This window comes from Oreochromis aureus, linkage group 10 (genome assembly GCF_013358895.1).
Source record: "Oreochromis aureus strain Israel breed Guangdong linkage group 10, ZZ_aureus, whole genome shotgun sequence".
Lineage (NCBI taxonomy): Eukaryota > Metazoa > Chordata > Actinopteri > Cichliformes > Cichlidae > Oreochromis > Oreochromis aureus.
This window is the reverse complement of record NC_052951.1, coordinates 33,876,430-33,895,107: the sequence shown is the minus strand read 5'-3', so window position 1 is coordinate 33,895,107 and position 18,678 is coordinate 33,876,430. Positions and strand designations below refer to the sequence as shown.

General features: G+C 43.1%; 1 protein-coding gene across 2 annotated transcripts; it reads left to right on the top strand.

The window, feature by feature from the left end:
* The first annotated feature begins 1,511 nt into the window (after nt 1-1,511).
* LOC116320775 (schwannomin-interacting protein 1-like) lies at nt 1,512-11,207 on the top strand. Of its 2 annotated transcripts, none has more exons than XM_031740489.2 (7): nt 1,512-2,111; nt 3,407-3,605; nt 5,508-5,620; nt 6,548-6,629; nt 7,474-7,584; nt 7,689-7,806; nt 8,456-11,207. In XM_031740489.2, the coding sequence occupies exons 2-7, from the start codon at nt 3,411-3,413 to the stop codon at nt 8,548-8,550; spliced, it is 714 nt and encodes a 237-aa protein (XP_031596349.1). In that variant the 5' UTR covers nt 1,512-2,111; nt 3,407-3,410; the 3' UTR covers nt 8,551-11,207. The 2 variants fall into 2 exon arrangements, with proteins under 2 accessions (XP_031596349.1, XP_039474465.1); XM_039618531.1 differs by having other exon boundaries at nt 1,524-1,974.
* Nucleotides 11,208-18,678: the final 7,471 nt, after the last annotated feature.

Sequence of the window (18,678 nt, the reverse complement as noted above, 5' to 3'; positions counted from 1 at the left end):
ACTGAGGATCAAACACAGAAAGATCAAAAACAGAAGAAAACCATGAATCAACATCTAAACATTACCTGATGCTGCTGAAGTAAAGCAGAGCAAAGTTACAGAAGTTTTATTTGAAGACACAGCTAAGCAATCGGCAGAAAATAAAGATTTTTGATGGTAAACTGGTCTCTGAGTACACTGAATATGGTAAATGGTAAATGGCCTGTATTTAGCGCTTTACTAGACCCTAAGGACCCCAAAGCGCTTTACACAACCAGTCATCCACCCATTCACACACACATTCACACACTGGTGATGGCAAGCTACACTGAAAGAGCGAGTGCTGCACAGGTCCTTCAGGGAGGGAAGAGGATGTCCAATGATTGTTTGGGCCATGTTAATGACCCTCTGAAGCGCCGCGTGTGCCGTGGTGCAGCCAAAGAACCACACTTTACATCCCTTTTTGATATAACAGGATATAATGAAGGTAAACCAAACTAAGCTAAGTTTATTTGCTTAAAAAATTTTTAAAATTTTGTCTCTTAAAAAAGTTTAAAATTAATTTAAAAAACGGTGTAACTGTTTAAAGGAAGCACTTTTATCTTTTCTTATTATCATTAGTTCCTTTTTTCCTGAGTTTACTTTAACAGATGGATGAAGAAGAAATGAGGGACATTCATTTCTTCATTTTATACCATTATATCTATAATCTGGTCTTTGGTCATCATACGTCATTTATGTCCAGGGTGGCGTCTTCAGATGGTTACACTCAGAGAGGTTCAGTTAAAGTCATAAAAACTGAGTGTTTTGTATTTTATGTTTAAATGATCATCAGCTCAGACAGGAAGTTCTCATGGCTGAGCTCAGTAACACGGAGCGTCAGGACGGAGGTTCGATGGCAGGAATGTTGTGGTTTCTTCTGTTGTTGTGAATTCTTCATCTGCGCTGAGTTGTCATCTCCAAAATATGGTGAAACTGGACACCGGCAACCTTAACCCCTTCACTGCCACTGTGCAGATGTTTCCCACGAGGAGAGAATCAGCCAGACCTGAACCTGGACCAGAGTCCAACACAGACATGAAGTTAATAAAAGATTAAAATATTTTACTGAAAAAGCATCCAGAGTGTGCTTCAGCTAATCTCCGTTCAACTCTGATCCACATCCAACAACAAAGATCACTTCAACATCCCAGACCTTCAGGTTCACATCGAGGCAACCACTGAAACTACGGCAACAGCCTCAGTTGGCCAACCACGTGTGGCAACTTCTGCTCCGAAACCAAATATCTAAGGACAACATACACGACTACAGCAACACCTGTAGCCAGCCTCAGCAACTACAGCGAGAATGCCTGCATATGCAACTTGACCAAATCACAGCAACTTCACCAACTAGTAAAATTAAGATGGCAAATATTCCAAAACTAAAAGCAACTAAAGCAATCAAGCAAAACAAATTTACTGTAATTGCAGCAACTAAGTAACCATAGTAACAGTAGCTGCAACCTTAAATTCACAAAGCAACCATTGACACAACAGTGTACACCCGCAATTAAACTCAGCAACTTCTGTAGCCAAACTAACCGCAGCTGCAACAAGATGGGGCAACTCCTGCAACTAAAGCACCCACACCGCGCTCCTGACTGCACCTTACAGTCCACACTCGGGGCTCACGGACCCTTACACCGGAGAAACGGCAGTGAGAAGTACTCTGAGTACCGTCCTGTTACCGCTCGTGCCGTCGGTCACTTTAACGATCAGCCCTCCGCGAAGACGAGAGGTTAAATCTGGGAGAGCGGAAGGGGAGGTGGAGGAAGAGGAGGAGGTGCTCCTTCCTCAGACGGAGTTAAAATAGTTTCAGGAAACTTTGAGCTGCTTCTCTCGAGTTTCCCGAAAAACTGCGAAGCTTCGCGGGAAGCGCACACGGAGTAGCCGGGGGGACCGCAGGCGGACGGCGACATGTTGGAGCGAACCGGAGCCGCCTGGATGTGACTGGTAGGTGGGCAAAACCCTCCGAGGTGTCCCCGCCGCTGGTAAACAACATGCGGCCAGAGCAGGGCGACAGCAGCGGGACACTGCGGAGCCACAGCCGCCGGGAGGGCTCAGAGAGCAGCAGTCAACAACTCTTATCGGTCAGCTACAACCACATGGATAGATCATTTACAACCAATACATCTCCCGTATTATTTAAACGTTACCAGATTATTGAAACTGTTCCTTAATTATTGATCTCTATTGATTTTATTTGGCATATGTGCAGCTTTACATGATCAATGCTGGGTTATTAATGATATTAATAACCTTAGCTCACACTACTGCTCAGTTCCAGCTCCAGGTGTTTATCCTGGGCTTCTACAGTAGCTTTACATGAGTTACAGTTCAAAATAAGCCCTCTTTATCTTAAACTGGGCCTTCAGTTCATCATCTGCCTGAAACAAGCAGTTTCATAGAAATGTACAGAATAGCATCGATACTAATGCTGTATCGATAAATATCTTAACCTTTGTGTTTTGACTGTATATTGTATTAACAGCATGTGAAACCTTTAAACAGCAGAAGCTGAGCCAAAGGGCTTCAGAGACAGGACCATTTAAATTCCAGGCTTAAAAAAACCAGTTTCAAACTACAGGAGACGCTGAAAGATGTTTTTGTTAAATTCACTGTTATTTAGTGATCATTAAAATATGTTCAGTATTAGCAAATAAGTCATGACACACTGAGAGGCTGCCATATTATTAGTACTGGTATTGGCAATATTGGCCCAATACTACTAATAATACTGCTACTAATTACTAAATATCAAATAGATACAAAAACATGCACTGTGGCATGGCATTTTAGCCCCTCCCTCTTTATGGCACTTACATCTTAATGGCTGCTACTGATAAACAGAATGCTAGATGGGTGCAGATGGGTGCTGCTTCAGTGCCTGAGATGACCATATAAGGTTTTTCCTCTGTGTGACGTCTTACAGATCCAGGAGTAGAAAAAACGGTCTGTAACATGTTAATGAGTGTTGTGGATGAATTGTCTCAGGCTACGTCCACACTAGCCCGGATAGATTTGAAAACGGCGTTTTCGTCTGAAAGCGCTCTGCGTCCACGCTAGCGTTTTCAGTCGTTTTCACAGTGTTGTGCGTCCACATTGAAACGTATGTATGTATGCATTTTCGAGAGCGTTTCCAAAACGCTGCGTTTTTCCTTGAGGAAAACGCCGTCTCAGTGTGAACGGGAGGCGAAAACGGAGAGAAAACAATGCGTTTTCAAACTTAAATGCATTAGTGTGGACGTAGCCTGAGACGTTCTGTCGGCTGAAGTTTCCACTTCAGTCTTCAGAGTTTTTAAAAGAAAACAAAGCTGTTTGTTGTTTTTTGTGTTTACACATGTTATTGTTTACTTTTTGTTGATCTTCCTCTCTTTCATTCAAGGAGGATGGAGGGAGAGAAAGAGACGTCTGAGGAGAAGGAGGAGGAAGAGGAGGGGGAGGAGAAGGAGCTTCATCAGAATCACCCCGTGGAGGCATCCTCTGTGGACCACCAGGACCTTCCCATCATGCACTGGGAGGAGCTGAGCAAGCGGATAGCTGAGCTGGAGAAACAGGAGCAGGAGCGGAGGGAAAGGTCAAAGGTCAGCTATGGATAATGTTCAGGGTTTGAGGCTCTGTTTCTCAGTCAGTGGGAAAGACTACATTTCCCATGATGCACTTCGCTGGACAAAGAAGGAAAAAAGCAACTGCGGAAAAATGAAGCATCAAACCCTGCAGTTCATCTAATGTCCACTAGAGGCTCAAGCAGTTAGTCAGTCCCAATTTTAAAGCTATCACAAGGCGGTGGTTTTTGGCTGCACCAAAAACCACCTAGCAACAGCCAGCAACCTTCAGCAGCCACTGGGCAACTGGTTGGGCAGCACACACAATCTGTAGCCAGCTGTGGTTTCCATAGTTTCAGGCTGTAACCTGGAACTAAGCGTTAGAGCCTGGGAGCAGATTCTAATGTTAGAAAAACATCTGCAGGAATATGTGCAGAATTAAACCAGCGGAGTTGTCTGCTGTTCAGCTGCATTGTGGGAAATGTAGTATGCAGCATGTTTGGCCCCCTCTGGTCTTTACTTCAGGTCTCTGAGGAGCTTGTTCCTGATATTCTTTGCCATTTCCTCTGTTTCCTGCTGTGAGCCGCCCTCGTTTTTAATTCGATCCTGAACAGGATGAGATCGTGTTTGTTGTGTCTGAAGAGCCGCTGCTGTAATCCACACCGAGCTAAAACAAGGAGAAGGAGGTGGTTTAACGACCCGGTGTCACAGCTGCATGTTTATACGTTCTGTGGTGACAGGATGATCACTCAAAACTTCCCAACATCAGTTTCCTGCTTGCTCTGGGCGACAGCCTCTCATCTGTGCTGCTCTTTGTGCTGATACTCATCACACTGTAGTTCTTAGTACATTTACTCTGATTGGTGAGAATCTGCTGCTGCTGGAGGACTTTTTTCTTTCACCCTCGCTTTGCTGCACAGAAACATCTTAAACCAGTCTGAGTGGCTTGTTGTCAGCATATATATACTGTATATAAAAGATGGACACGACCACTGTGGCATCACTCATTTATTCCTAAGTTTTGAAAGGCCAATGTTAGTTCACTAACAATATTAGTTACTGTAACTCAGTCTCCTGCAACTACAGCAACAGCATTAACTAAGTAGTGTTGCTTGTGCAGCGAATCCAATCTAACACCTGCAACTATGCATGGCAATGTCTGCAACTGAAACCAGTCACAGCCATTAACAACACCAACCAGTAAAACCGAAAAAACATCACTGCACTAAACCAACACCAGCAACTAGACAAGGCAACATCTATTTGTGCAACTAAGAAAAACAAACAGCAGCAACTTAAAAAAATACTGTAACCTTGCAATTAAACATGGCAGCCCTTCACAAAATACCTACAACTGCTGCAACTACAACAGCTCCATCAGCTTAATATGGCAACATCTGCAATTACAGCAGCAGCTTTAGCAACTTATGCAACTAAACTAACTCTGACTGAGCACGGTTGGTTGTACAACTTATCCAGCAAGACAACAACTAGACAAGGAAATTTCCAAATATGGCAACCACTGACACTACAGCAACATCTGCAGTTAAACACACCAACGTCTTCCAATAAACCAACCCCTGCAACCAGCAACACAATAGTCTCAGCTTCAGCAACTAAACCAACTGCTGCAACTACAGCAACAATGCTAGGCTAAGTTTTTGTGCAACTGAACCAACAAAACCAGTGCAAACACAGCAATGCCTGCGACTAAACGTCAACTTCTGTAACTAAACCAAAATACTGCAACTAAGGCAACCAAACACAGCAAGCAATGAGACTAAACCTTCCAGTCCAAGTCCTGGATGCACCTTTAGAGCATCTAGTGGTCATCGGGGGAACTGCGCCTTTTGGTGCTTCATTTTTCAGTCCTGCATGTTGACGGTTAGTCGTCAGGTGATCGGTGGAGAATTATCCTCAGGTAATGCTGTCTTCCTGCAGAGAGGGGCGGGGCTGAGGACGGAGGGGAGTCCACATGTAGTGTGGAGCAACGTCTGGGAGGAAGAGAAGGAGGAAGACTTCAGGAGGTGTCGAGTGGCAGTTGTCACGTCACGGTAATGAAGCGTCGTGGATAATCTCTGCTTTTTGTTGAGTTTGTGTTTGTTGGTTTGAATCTGCCAAAGTGTCGCCCAGTGAAGACGGTGACGCAGGTGGGCCAGCTCGCTCCTACACCGGTGCTCCATCATGTAGGATGAAGGGAGCGACACCTGCTGGTTAGCGAGGTCCCGCCGTGATGCCTCCAGATGCGTTTTCATCGTCTTTGCAGGAAATTAGATTCTTGCAGGGATGTTTTTGTTTTCAGCATCAAATTGATGAATACGGTCGGATAATTCTTCCAAATTCTGATGATCTGATGACTCAGCGGAACGTTTTCAAATCACGGTAAATTCCATCTAAAGTTACCGTCACACCAGGAGAACCGTTTGGCGTGGCATAAATGATTGGGGTGAGGCAGATGCTGGTGCCAGCCCGTTGCAAGGGTAAGGTCTTCCTCACAAAGAGGTAAGAAGATAGCAGCTAGCTCGTCTGTAATGGCTACGGGCAGTACTGACTCTAGGGGTCTCTCCTCCTACCATGATAGTGGAACGACACCCCCCAGTGGTGCTATGCTGTAATAACAGTTGTTACAGACTGACTGCAACATGTTGGCAGTCTGAAGTTATTTACACATTTATCAATCCATTCGTCCACTCAGTCACTACAACTACTTGCAGTTGGTTCCTGGATGTGAAAAAATTAAGTTCGGTCACCTGGCAACCACCGAGTTTCTGTAGTCACGGGGAGGTTGCCGTCCTGCTTTTATTCTAGCGTGGCCGTGCCATTACCGTCTGTGGACTCGGCCATGAGTTACAGCTAGCCGATGACCGTTTCTTCCCCTCTCGTTTGTGAGGAAAATAAAGCACGAGTGCGGTGAATACCTGCAGACATGGGAGAAATACACAGCTGAGATAAACTCACTGCATGTTTTTATCTGTTTACAGATTTCACAACCACAGAAACCTGCAGCTGTGCTTCATCAACAACAGCGACAGTGAAGAGGAGGAGGAGGGGGCCAATAAAAAGGTGCTTCCTGCTCTGCCCACTGCAGCGAGTTTCAGGACAAAAATCAGGAACACATTTTACAGTAAATGCAACAAAATGATTCAGAATCTAAGCTTCAGAAGATTCATGTAGTGAAAGGAGAGTTTGTCTGTTTGTGAAACCTTCCAGTGTTGCTGTTTGTAATCGCTGAACATTTTAAGCTTTTGGGATCTGTGACTCAGGTTTGACAGAACCTCTAGCAGAGTGGCAGCAAAGCTCTCTGGGTGTGGACACAGCTTTTCTCAAAGGATATTTAGACATTTCTAAACATTTGAGAACAGCAGCTGAGCGAGTGTTACTGCCAGAGATCTGCAGGAGAGTCCGGCCAGAGCACGAGAACATCAGTTCATCGCCAGGCAACAATAAAAATAAAAAACAGCTCGATTACACAGAAAAATGGGGTCAGCCTTTAGAGTTTTCAGAGTCCGTCGTATGGAGAGACCAAATTTAAAACAGGAAGCTGAAACACTGATTGGAAGTCACCAAGGGTTAAACGATTAGTTCTCTGGGCTCCATGGGGGAATCTTTTCCTTTGGCGCTGAGTCAGTATCAGGCACTAACTCATGTTCTCACTCCATAAATGTCTGAACACACAGCTGCACGAGGAGTGTAACTCTTAACTATCATTAAAGCCACTTTTTGTGATTACCTGCTGCAGAACGTAACTACAGCTGTCACCAGCAGGGGGCAGTGTTTCCCCAGCGAGTCTTGTTGCTGTTTCTGATCCCAGGGTTGCCTTATCTCACCACTGCCTGGTGCTCAGGTTAAAACACAGTTACAAACATGTGCTGTCCACAGTCTGACCTCTGACCTCTGACCCTGTCAGATCACAAAGGGAACAGGGCACAATGGTTGCCATGCAGCCGGGCTGAAACAGGAAGTGGCCACGGCTCTGAGGACGCTGAGAGACAAGCTGCTGGCCGAACAGAAGGAGGAGGTGAGAAAGAATGAACCTGAGACTGACCTGCTGATCGATGACCTGAAGCTCATCTGTGTGTGTGTGTGTGTGTGTGTGTGTGTGTGTGTGTGTGCGCGCTGCAGCGGCTGGCCGGCAGCAGCTGTGTGGCCCAGCGGAAACATCTGGAGCGCTGGGAGCTGCAGGAGCGCTCGCTGCAGCAGCTCGGCAGCTTGAGGGCGTCGCTGGAACGAGACGTTCACGGTACGCAGAGCTTTAACGGAAACACGACGGTGCTGCTCACAGCCTCACATCTCAGTTTCATTTAGAGTCGATCACTAACTTTGTCTCTGTCCCGGTTTACATCCAACAAATTTGTTCTTGAAAATAAAGAAACAAATTGATATATTTGTGTTTATTATCTATTTATTAAGTATTTGCAGGATTCTAATGGAAAAGCCAGGCTGGTTTTCTAAGTAATGCCATGCCTCATTGGCCTCGTAATAAATCTTTTAGTCTGTCAGTGAAGACGTAAAAACTTTGAATTGAAAAGATGTGAAGCTACTCGCAGCTGTCAGTAATCTTTCCACAGTTCTGAGACTTTACTTCCTGTAGAGCCGACCGAAGGCTGTTTTGTGCTGCAGTGAAGGAAACAGGTGCATTTCATTTATGACACAAGAAAAAAAATCAGAGCTGTGCTGTGAAAAATGGAGCGTTTGATCACAGTTGTCTGGTTTTAACAGTCAGACCTGATTGATCTCAGCCTCACCTTGTTGTGGCCTCTACCTGACCGACAGGATGAGGTAATAATTTTTCACCAGCTTGAACTGATGTGGGCTCAGAAATCTCTTCCACTTTGTTCTGGGGACAAAAGCCTCGCGTTAGCCTTCACTCTGCTTTTTTTGTTTTCCAGCTCTGAGCTCCGAGCTGGTGGCCCACCTCCTGGTACGAGACCAGCTGAGGACGAAGCAGGACGCCATGCTGCTGGACGTCCAGGACCTCACCTAACGCCAGAATGGCACGGCAGACGCATCGCACAGTCTCTGCCCAGTGCTCCTTCTTTCAGCCTCTCTGGGACCAGGCTGGCTGCTCAGGTGTGTCAGCCCCGGAGCCGTTTACCATGTCAACCACAACCTGCTGCTTCATCTAAAGTGACCAATCAGCAGCATCCAGAGACACGACAGGGACATGATACTGGAGGACACACGTCGGTATTTACAGAAAGGAATAACGTTTATACAGAGCTCAGATGTCGGGGGATTTTTGGGGGGGAAGCCAGATTCATTCATCAGCACGTCCAATCAGCTGCTGGCTTGTGACATTTTAAAGCATAAGTCTCTGTTGTTGTTCTGACTCCTCACAATCGGATGTCTTACGTTTCTGTTGTTAGAGCAGCTCATTCATCTCACAGCAGCTCCGTATGTGACGCCCCAAGTTTATCCTCAGCCTCAAAGAATCATTGTTTGAGGCTATTCCTTTAACGCCCGCCTCTCTATAAGCACACTCTCTTCTGATTGGTCACCTATTGTGTCCCTTTTACAGAAACCTCAGATAATCTTCTTCATGGTTTTCAGCAGGTGACATGTTCATGCAGCATTTTCTCAGCATGTTTCCAGCTTCACTAAATCGTTCTGCTCCAAAACTGCATGACAGGGGTCTTCCATCTGCACTACAGATTTACAGGCTCGGTCCCTGAAAATGAAAGTGACGTACTGCGAACTTACAAACTAGGCAGTCAGTTTGGGAGAGTTTAGTATATTTTGCTGTGATGTTTGGAGAAAGCTGGAGGTCTTTTCAAATCTTTTTTGATAACTGTGCTCCTCTAAATGCTCATTTTAAGCCAGCGTGGTAGCAGCATAGCTGTGTTATTATCCTCACTCTGTCCTTCAAGATGATTTTTGTGGAGACTTTATGTTCCTCAGAGGATCTGTTGTCTTTGTCAAACAGCCCGTAAACGTGTTTTTGCTTTGAGAGACAGGTCTTAAAGCTACAGGATGAAATTTGGGAGACATAATCATGGTCACCAGACCAAAAACAATGACTTCGATAAACCCGCGAGTCAAATGTTTGTGGTGAGCAACCCCCTGGAAACCTGCAGTTGCTATCAATACATGTATATTCCCACCAAGTGGTGAGTGGTTGCTGGTTATCACTGGGTGAAAATGGGTTGCAAAGGGAGGGCTTCACCCAGAAACCTCCCTGTGACTGATTTGGTTGCCACGGTTGCGTTGAAGACAACAACTTGTCTGCAAACATTCACACTGAGCAGAGTGGTCGGGAAAGGCAAACAGGAAACTCCTTCAGAGTAAAAGTTGTACCTTACTACTGAAAACATCACATTTCAAAAGGTGCAACTTTTACTCTGAAGGTTTCAGGTTTGTGTTGCACTTTCCCGTTTGGTTTACCGCTTGTTGGTCGAGTGTTGGCAGGAAGAGCAGTCACATCCCAGCTGGGAGCGACAGCCTGCCAAACCAACCACAAAGAGGCTTGTCGGTGTCTGCCTGTGCCTCGGAGCTCATTACCAACCTCCAGCAACCTCTCAGTTGGTTAAAACACATTTTTCTGCAGCGCCTGCTGGTTGGTAGGTGGTTGCCAACTGGTCTCTATGCCTGTCCAACTTTGGACCTTAAACAACGAATGTTACTCAGTTAATTTAGAAGATGCTTTTTGACAAAACGGTGTTACTTCACACCGTGCTGAAAGCTCAGTGACTGCTCGTCATCTGTTTAGTCATCCTCATCGAAGTCAAACTTTCTGACTCCTAACATTACGTTCAGATTTGGGAGTTTGGGGATCAAATTTCCTCTAAAAAATCCTGTTTTCACATATTTTCTCCAACTCTGTGTTCTCTGAGTTGTGGCGAGACTAATTTAACGTAATCAACGAAAGGGATTGAACTGTTGCAGATCTAACTAATCTAATTTTAGTTTTATTGTGTTAATTACTGAACTACTTTTACCTGTTACTATAAAAGCGGAACAGTACACAGATATAAAGCTCAAATGTGGAGTTAAAGAGCTCAAATGATATCTTGATTTTTGGACATTATACTTAGTTGTTGTTTTTTTAATTAAAGGGGAATTTCACCCAAACTTGATGTGTCATCATCACATTATAGCAAAAAATAAATAACTGAAACAACTTCAGCCTAACAAAGTTACACAGTGGTGAAATTCCTCTTTAACTGATGCTAAACTCTTCAGGTACCGTCTGTGATCGCGCTATCGTTGTTTACTTTAAATGTAAGGGAAGAATCCACTGAATGTCACCAACTATGTGCCATGATTAATGCCTTACTTTCATTTTTCTTCTTAAAACTAAATGTTTTGCATCTCATCCATCATGTGAACATTATGTGCTTTAAATAACTCCCTGAATCTGTTTTCATGACCCCACCAGTCATTTATACACTAGTCGAGGATATTTAGCATTGTGCTTTCGTGCCTGTGATAAGAAGCTGAATGTCATTTACAATGAAAGCGATGTACTGTAAAGGGAAATGTGCTTTTTGTTTACTTTAACGTCTTTAAAGTCACACTGAAATGTGCTGTTTTGAGGTTATGGAAGGTTATGACACTGATACAAGGCTGTTTATCATTTCACTGTGACTTTAAGAATATTTGGAGAAGTATTTGAAACTGTAAATAAAATTAACTACAAATATATTTGTATATGTAAACATTAATCCTGAAATGTATTTTTAAAAACAAAACTTGATGATGTCATATTGCTGTGTGTTGGAATTGCTGTAGTTGTTGATATATGTGCATTTCTATGCAGATGATACCCAGGTTTATCTGCAAAGACACAAAATCACTTCTTTTATTATTTTTAATGTCTTAACCTGCAGGACTCCGGCCCTCGAGGCCTGGAGTTGGACACCCCTGCTTTAGACACATAAACACCTGCAGGATAAATTTGAATTTTTAACTTGAGGCTATTGTTTGTAGCCCTAAACATCTTGGTTTTTGGTTCCTATTATTCATAGAGTTTATAGTTAGGTTGGATCAGGTAATGTAAAAAAAAGAAAGAAGAAAAATTAGTATTATTATTGTTTTTGTTCTGGGATTCACAGGTGGTAATAATCTTTATTTACCTTGTCCATGTTTATCCTGCCTTTACACCAGCTTTTTCCTGATTGGCTGTCACCCGTAAGCACAAGGTTTGAGACGAGCGAGGTATAAAAGCTGGAGGATCTGGTTCCATTTCTTCGCACTGTAAAAAAATGAAGCAAGAACTTGGTGGTTATGGGAGCCGACAGATCGTCAGATCCAGGATCAGTGCATCAGTTAGTTGATGTGGAGCTGCTGTTTCAAGCTCCAGCCCACACACCCACTCCACACAACTCCCAGCACTTTTCACGCAGCCCCGCTGTAACGTTTCTACAGGAGCTCAGGACTGCTTGTTTTCTTAGCAGACATTTATTCCCTGAATGAAGCTCAGCCTTCTGTCAGTTTGTCTGTTTTGCTACCTGTTAGCAGACACGACGTCACGTTGTCCATGTTTTCTGCAAAGTTAATGGATCATATAAGGATATCCGCTCTGTGACATAACAGAAGGTTAGTTCCACCCTGTTGTCCAAATATAGTCATGTGTGGCTTTAAACCCCCCGAGATGACTACAGTAGTAGTATTACCTCGCTATGACATCACAGAGATCTGGGAGAAGAAAAAACTGTGATAAACTGTCATACACTGAGCTCAGTGTTAGAAACTTTGGCCGTGTTTAACAGGAATGAGGAGACCTTGGCTGTGTGAACACTGATCCCGCTGCCGTGTTTGATCACACTCAACACCACTGAAAGTGTTTGGTCTGCCGCTCAGCTCTGTTTATTTAGTATTTACTGTATGAATCAGAGCTGATGGTGGTGATGATGGAGGGAAGAGAGCAGACGGGTTGGAGGAGGAGGAGGAGGAGGAGGAGGGGCTAATCCATTCACTTTTCTCTCTAATTAAAGCCTCAGATAACTGGAGGCAGAGCGAGGAGCTGAAAGCTTCAGGAGCTCATCCAGAGGAGAAGGTGAGTGATCCCATCTGCTTCAACACGAAAAGCTTTTTAAAGCCCACTTTGATCAAATTATTTTAATTCCTTTGAACGTGTAGACTCTGAGGATTTATGAACATAAACCTTTGACTTTCAGGCTGCTTGTAGAAGCGAGGAGCTCATTGGTTGAAATGTGTGACTGTTTTTATCTCGGGTCGGGTGGAGGACAGTTCATCATGATTACAGGAGAGTTGGCGTCGAGCTGATTTGTATATCCAGCATCCAAATACTTCATTCAATCAGCAATAAAAAGTAAAGACATTAAAACATCCTAATAAATTCAACAAATATTGGGTGACATCAACATTTAAACCTGAGCCATTAAAATGTTTTATGTCTACTCTGAATTATTCAAACCTCGGCTGCTCGTGTAAAATCATCAGCGCTGTGAGCACCTCCTCCCCCTCTTCCTCCTCGCCCGCTGCAGTCCCTGTATTGGGTTTCATTCCTGCAGTTGTGGCTGAATGAACGCTGATCAATTATTTACAGAGAAGCTGAAGGTCAGGGGAGAAGCCCCGAGAGACCCTTTGGGCCTGAAACGGAGACTTCAGAACCCCAAGCCGGACGTGGAGGCCCGGAGGACGACTGGGACAAGGAGGGGCTGAAGGTGGGAACGCTGATCTGCTGATGCTCTGAAGATGAAACAGAATCAATTTCAGGCCAGACTTGCTTCACATCCTTCAAACTCATCTGACCGAACACTGCCTTAAATTTGCGTGGACGAGTTTGTCCGCAACACTTTGTGGGAGAAATGTCTTCATGAAAATCAGGCACCAGGTGACAGCTGCTGTCAGCTTCTATCAGTTAATACCATCACAGGTGAGTCCACAAACATACAGACTGGATTTAATCTTCTGTCCTCTGTTCTCCTACAGATGTGATACTGTGTTTGCTCACTGAGTAATGAATGATTGCTATAACTGATCATAATGAAAGTGATAAATTATGAAGACCATTCAGTTATAATTACATTTTTTCTCCTTCTGTTGTTGCTATTATCTTGTTTAGAGAGCAAGATAAAGAAATAGAAACTTACATTTCCTTCTTTTAATTATAAAGAAGAAGAAAAACAATATAACTCCAATAAAGCAGTGAGGGCTTTTTGTAAATAACAGACAAATGCAATGATTTGCAAAGCTCGTAAACACAACAGAACAAAGAAAACATATAAAAAGTTTGAGACTATTTCATGAAAAATGTGATGGCAGCAACACATCTGTAAAAAGTTGGGACAGACTGATGTTTCCACTGTGCATCAGTCTGTAAACGTCTGAGAGCCGAGGACAGCAGCTGCTGGACTCACAGAGGATCGTTGTCCTGCTCCGGTCTGATGGAGGATTCTAGCTGCTCAGCAGTCCTGGCTCTGCTTTGTCTTGTTTTTGGTTTCATGATGCTCCAGATGTTCTCAGCTGGTCAAAGGTCTGGACTGCAGGTAGGCCAGTTCAGCAACCGGACTTCTCTTACAAAGCTGTTGGAATAAATGCAACATGCAGTTTAGCATCATCATGCTGAAATATGAAAATACGTCTGAAGGGGAACATGGATCGCTCTAATCCACGTAAATATGACCCCAGAACAGTTTTTCACTTTGGGTTCTGGATCATGTTCACATTTCAATTTATTCTTCTTTGCGTGTTAGAGCTTACACTCAGTCAATCAAAATTTTTGTGTTGTTTATTTAATATAAAAATGACTGTTATACTGATAAATATATGTAGATTAGTGTTTAACTGCATTCACATGAACTTTAAACCATTAAAAATACATAAAAGCAGGCGTCAGTTTGGAAGCTGCCATGTTGACCTGCTATCTTGAATACAGCCAAGATGGACATCACTGTTCTACTCGGTCATGCTTTAATATATGTCATAATAATAATAATAATGATACATTTTATTTGAGGGCGCCTTTCTAAAACCCAAGGTCACCTTACAAAGAGAAAAAGATATCAATAAAACAGTAAATAGATTAAAATCCAAAAAAACAACAAATAAAAAAAAATAAACACGATTTGACAGGAAGTAAAATCTGTATTAAAGCGAGTAAGCCAGTTTAAACAAGTAGGTTTTGAGCTGTGATTTAAATAAGGGAAGGGAATCTATATTTCTTAAGGCTGAAGTGAGTCCAGAGCCGAGGAGCAGAGCGACTGAAAACTCTGTGCCCCACAGTGGTAAGGCGAGCAGAAGGAACAACAAGATGAAGATCTGAGAGAGCAGGAAACTGTGGTGATATGAAGCAGATCACAGAGATAAGGAGGGGCAAGGTTATGAATACACTTAAACGTGAGAACTAAGATTTTAAAGTTTATCCTGGCTTCTATGGGCAACCAGTGAAGCTGCTGAAGAATTGGGGTGATATGGTCTCTTAAGGGAGTACGAGCTATGACCCAAGCTGCAGAATTCTGAAGAAGTTGAAGTTTATGGAGGGACTTATTGGGGAGACCAAATAAGATGGAGCTGCAATAATCGATCTGGAAAGTAATAAGACTATGGACAAGGATGGCAGCAGCATGGGGAGTAAGGAAGGGACGAAGTCGGCTAATGTTACGCAAGTGAAAGTATGCAGACTGGGTCATGTAATTAATGTGAGACTGAAATGAGAGCGTAGTGTCATGTATGACACCCAAACTACCTGCGGGGAAGGAAGGGTGGGGGAATTTTCAATATTAATGAAGAAACTGTGAGATTTTGTTAAGCTACAGGTGTGACAGTCCTGGGTCGGTGACCCACTGTTTTGTGTATTATTGTTGTTATTCTATGATTTCGTCTTCGTATATGACTTGTAGTGTTCTGAGTTCTGTTTATGTATTATAGTTCTTAGGTTTAGTTCTGTGCCCAGTCTGTTTCCTGTTTTACTTTGAAGGTCAGCTTATTCTGTTTTGCTTCCTCCCAATCTCGTCTTTGTGTCAGCCGTGTTTCCCAGGTGTTTGCTCTCTGCCCTGTTCCCACCTGTATTTAGTGTCTGCGTGTGTTCCCGTTCATTGTCGCGTCGTCCCTCATTCTGGCCTGTGTGTTCTCTTTTCATGCTCTGTTTCTAGTTGTCCCTGTTTAGGTTTTGTTTAGTCTTTTGCCAGCAAGAAAGCTGTGGTTTTTAAGTTTAAGTTCCGCCTCCGTGAACCTGCATATTGGGTCCTTTTCCTGCCTGTTTGGGAGGCAACAACTTTCTCAAGGATATTTGAAATAAAGGGGAGGTTTGATATTGGGTGAAGATTATCAGAATTATTGGGGTCTGCACCAGGCTTTTTGAGAATTGGAATGAGAGAAGCCGTTTTCAAAGATGAAGGAACAATTCAAGCGTTAAGAGAAGAGTGGGTAATACTAGTTATGAGAGGAGCCAATGAGGTAAGACAGGCTTTAACTAAAACAGTGGGAAGAGGGTCAAGCTGACAAGTGGATGATTTTGATTTTTGAATAAGATTTGATACATCAGCTATGGAGCGAAGAGTAAAACTTGAAAATAACTGACAGGAAGACAGTGAGGAAAACAGAAAGGCTACTGCAGAGTTAAGTTGTTGGTGAATATCAGAGATTTTAATGAGTGAAAAAAAGATATAAGAGAGTTACAGAAGTCAGCAGAGTCCATATGAGAGGGGAATGAGTCCAGAGGTTTTGTAATTTACTAAACAATGAAAAGAGAGACCTGGAGTTACTCTCACTGGGACTGATTAAACCAGAATAGTATTCAGACTTGGCTGAAGCAATGCAGTCCAATACAACAAGATATGATTGTTATACATTTCTTTGTGTATGGTAAGTCCGGTTTTCTTGAACAGACGTTCCAGTTGGCGTCCTTTAGCTTTGAGATGGCGCAGGATAAGAGTAACCCTGGTGCTGAACAGGAAAATGAGACAGTTCGGTGTTTAAGTGGAGCAAATATGTTAAGAAGGGTATGGAGGTTGACATTATAGTAAGAAACAAGTTCATCAGGGGATGAGGAGCTGTGAATAAATGGAAGGTTGTAAATGGCAGATGAAAGATCAGCAGGGTTAATATTACTAATTTTCCTAAATGTGATGTCACGAGGGTGACAGAGGGTACACGTTTTGGAAGCTGTTGTAGTTACAGTAAAAGAAATAAACCTATGATCAGATTTGGGAAACAGACTGGCTTTACTGTGATGTGGGGGTAACGCCAGATATGACCTTTAGAATGAGTAGAAAATTTTATGTATTGTAGAAACCCCAAACTTAACAAGCTCCTTATTTGGTACATGTAATAGTGGGAGTAGATCCAAGGAGCTGTACTCCAATGTATTCAAATGAGTGGAAGGGTGGGGCGGAGACAGGGAGAATGTGGCTGAAGACCAGCTGCAAAGTTCATGGTTCATTATTATTTTTACTGATGCTGGCTAAGAGCAGCTAACAGAGAGTCAGTTATAGCAGATAACAGAGATTAACTGCAACTAACAGAGGCTAACAGCAGCTAACAAAGGCCAGTGGAATCTAACAGAGGCTAACAGCAGCACACTGATAAAAAAAGTAAAGGATATTATCTACAATTCACCTCAGTATTACTGTCTTTGTACAGAAGTGAGCTTTACTGTCTTTTCGGCTCTTTTCAGACTGCTTTCACAACTTTTACAGCCTGTTCCAGGCTAGATGTTGCCATATACTGAGAGGTGAGGTAAACGGCACATACTACAGATGAACACTTTGCCCTACTGTGGCCACCATAGTTAGGATTATGCCCTTGAAGTGCCTTGCACACAGAAATTTCTCCAGAGTCGCATAAGTCATTACACAGAGTAGTACAAATATTAGAGGGTTACCGAGGCAACCAGAGCATGTCCTATGAATGTCCAGCGTGACGGTGTGCCCACCCATCAGGAAATCAAATCGCTTCCTCTGTGGATGATCCATAATTAAATGATGAGAGTAGAACTTCATGCAACAATAACTTCAATCACAATCACAGCCCGAAACATGCCCTGGCTTCTGTGACTCTAATGGGACAATGGTAAAGATCTAAAGGTAACTGAGACCATAAATTCATCAGAGTGGTGTACAGTGGGCTCATTTGCTTCTCCTTCTCCTTATAATCATATTAGCTGCTGTAGTAAAATAAATACCAGATCAATACAGTAAAAATATTTGCATTATACACTCAGACTTCTTTTTACAAGCAGACTGATCACCAAAATCTTTTTTTTTCTGGGGAACATGAATGCTCTTTAAAATTTCATGATAACCCATCTGATAGCCCCTGTTTGGAATCAAGGGCCAGATTTACTAAGTGAGGCAAAAATAGGAGCACCTGGTTTTACAGATGATTTACGAAAGTTGCTTTTTCTAAACACAGTTAAAGTTAATTTCAGCATGACGTGCCCAATCTGCCAAAACCTGCACAATCTGGCTTGTTAAAAGGAATCAGAAAAGTACATAAGCAAAGGTCACAGATGCTCTCATGTTGACCACAATGGTGAAAATAAGGAGAGGACCTGGAGTTCTGCACCTGAACTGGAGGTCCTAGTTGACCGAAAAATCTGAGCATTCAGTCTGGCTGTCAGGGAACTATTTGGGAATCCTTTTTAGAAAGGGTGAATGCAGCTCCACTGAAGAAATTAAGACAGGTGGAATGATTAAGGCGACTCACAAGACCAAAAACTGTGTACAAGGCATCAGCAGAGGAGACGGTTGGATGTCCTGTGGGTGAAGTACCAAAATAGTTGAGATCTGAACAGGTAACAGGAGTTACCTCCGGTTCACAGAGCTGGCAGCAGTGGCATCTGGTTTAGCAAAAATCGGTGGCTCAACAATCAAAACATGAAATGCTGTGCTCTGGTCTTACCTAAAGGCCAACTACTTTCCATCCCCAGTTTTTTAAATGGTAAATGGTAAATGGCCTGTATTTATATAGCGCTTTACTAGTCCCTAAGGAAAATGCTTGCTCTTCTCGTCAGTCCCATCAGGACCTGGGACCAGGCAAATTAAAATAAAGGCCTTGAAATTCCTGCCATAGTATTTTGGAAAGAACTGACACCAAAAAGTGAAGAACTGGAAGAAGTTTTGTTGCTGGTGTTGTGTGACTCACTGAGAAAATTCAGAATGGGATGGTTTACATTTTTATCACATTGTTGTCTGGCTTTCCAATTAAA

What these genes read in the sequence shown, in the direction of transcription:
- LOC116320775 (XM_031740489.2), top strand. Translation starts at nt 3,411, where the DNA reads ATGGAGGGAGAGAAAGAGACGTCTGAGGAGAAGGAGGAGGAAGAGGAG. An exon ending in AGCGGAGGGAAAGGTCAAAG is followed by an intron (nt 3,606 to 5,507) that starts GTCAGCTATGGA and finishes GTCTTCCTGCAG; the next exon opens with AGAGGGGCGGGGCTGAGGAC. An exon ending in AGGAGGGGGCCAATAAAAAG is followed by an intron (nt 6,630 to 7,473) that starts GTGCTTCCTGCT and finishes TGACCCTGTCAG; the next exon opens with ATCACAAAGGGAACAGGGCA.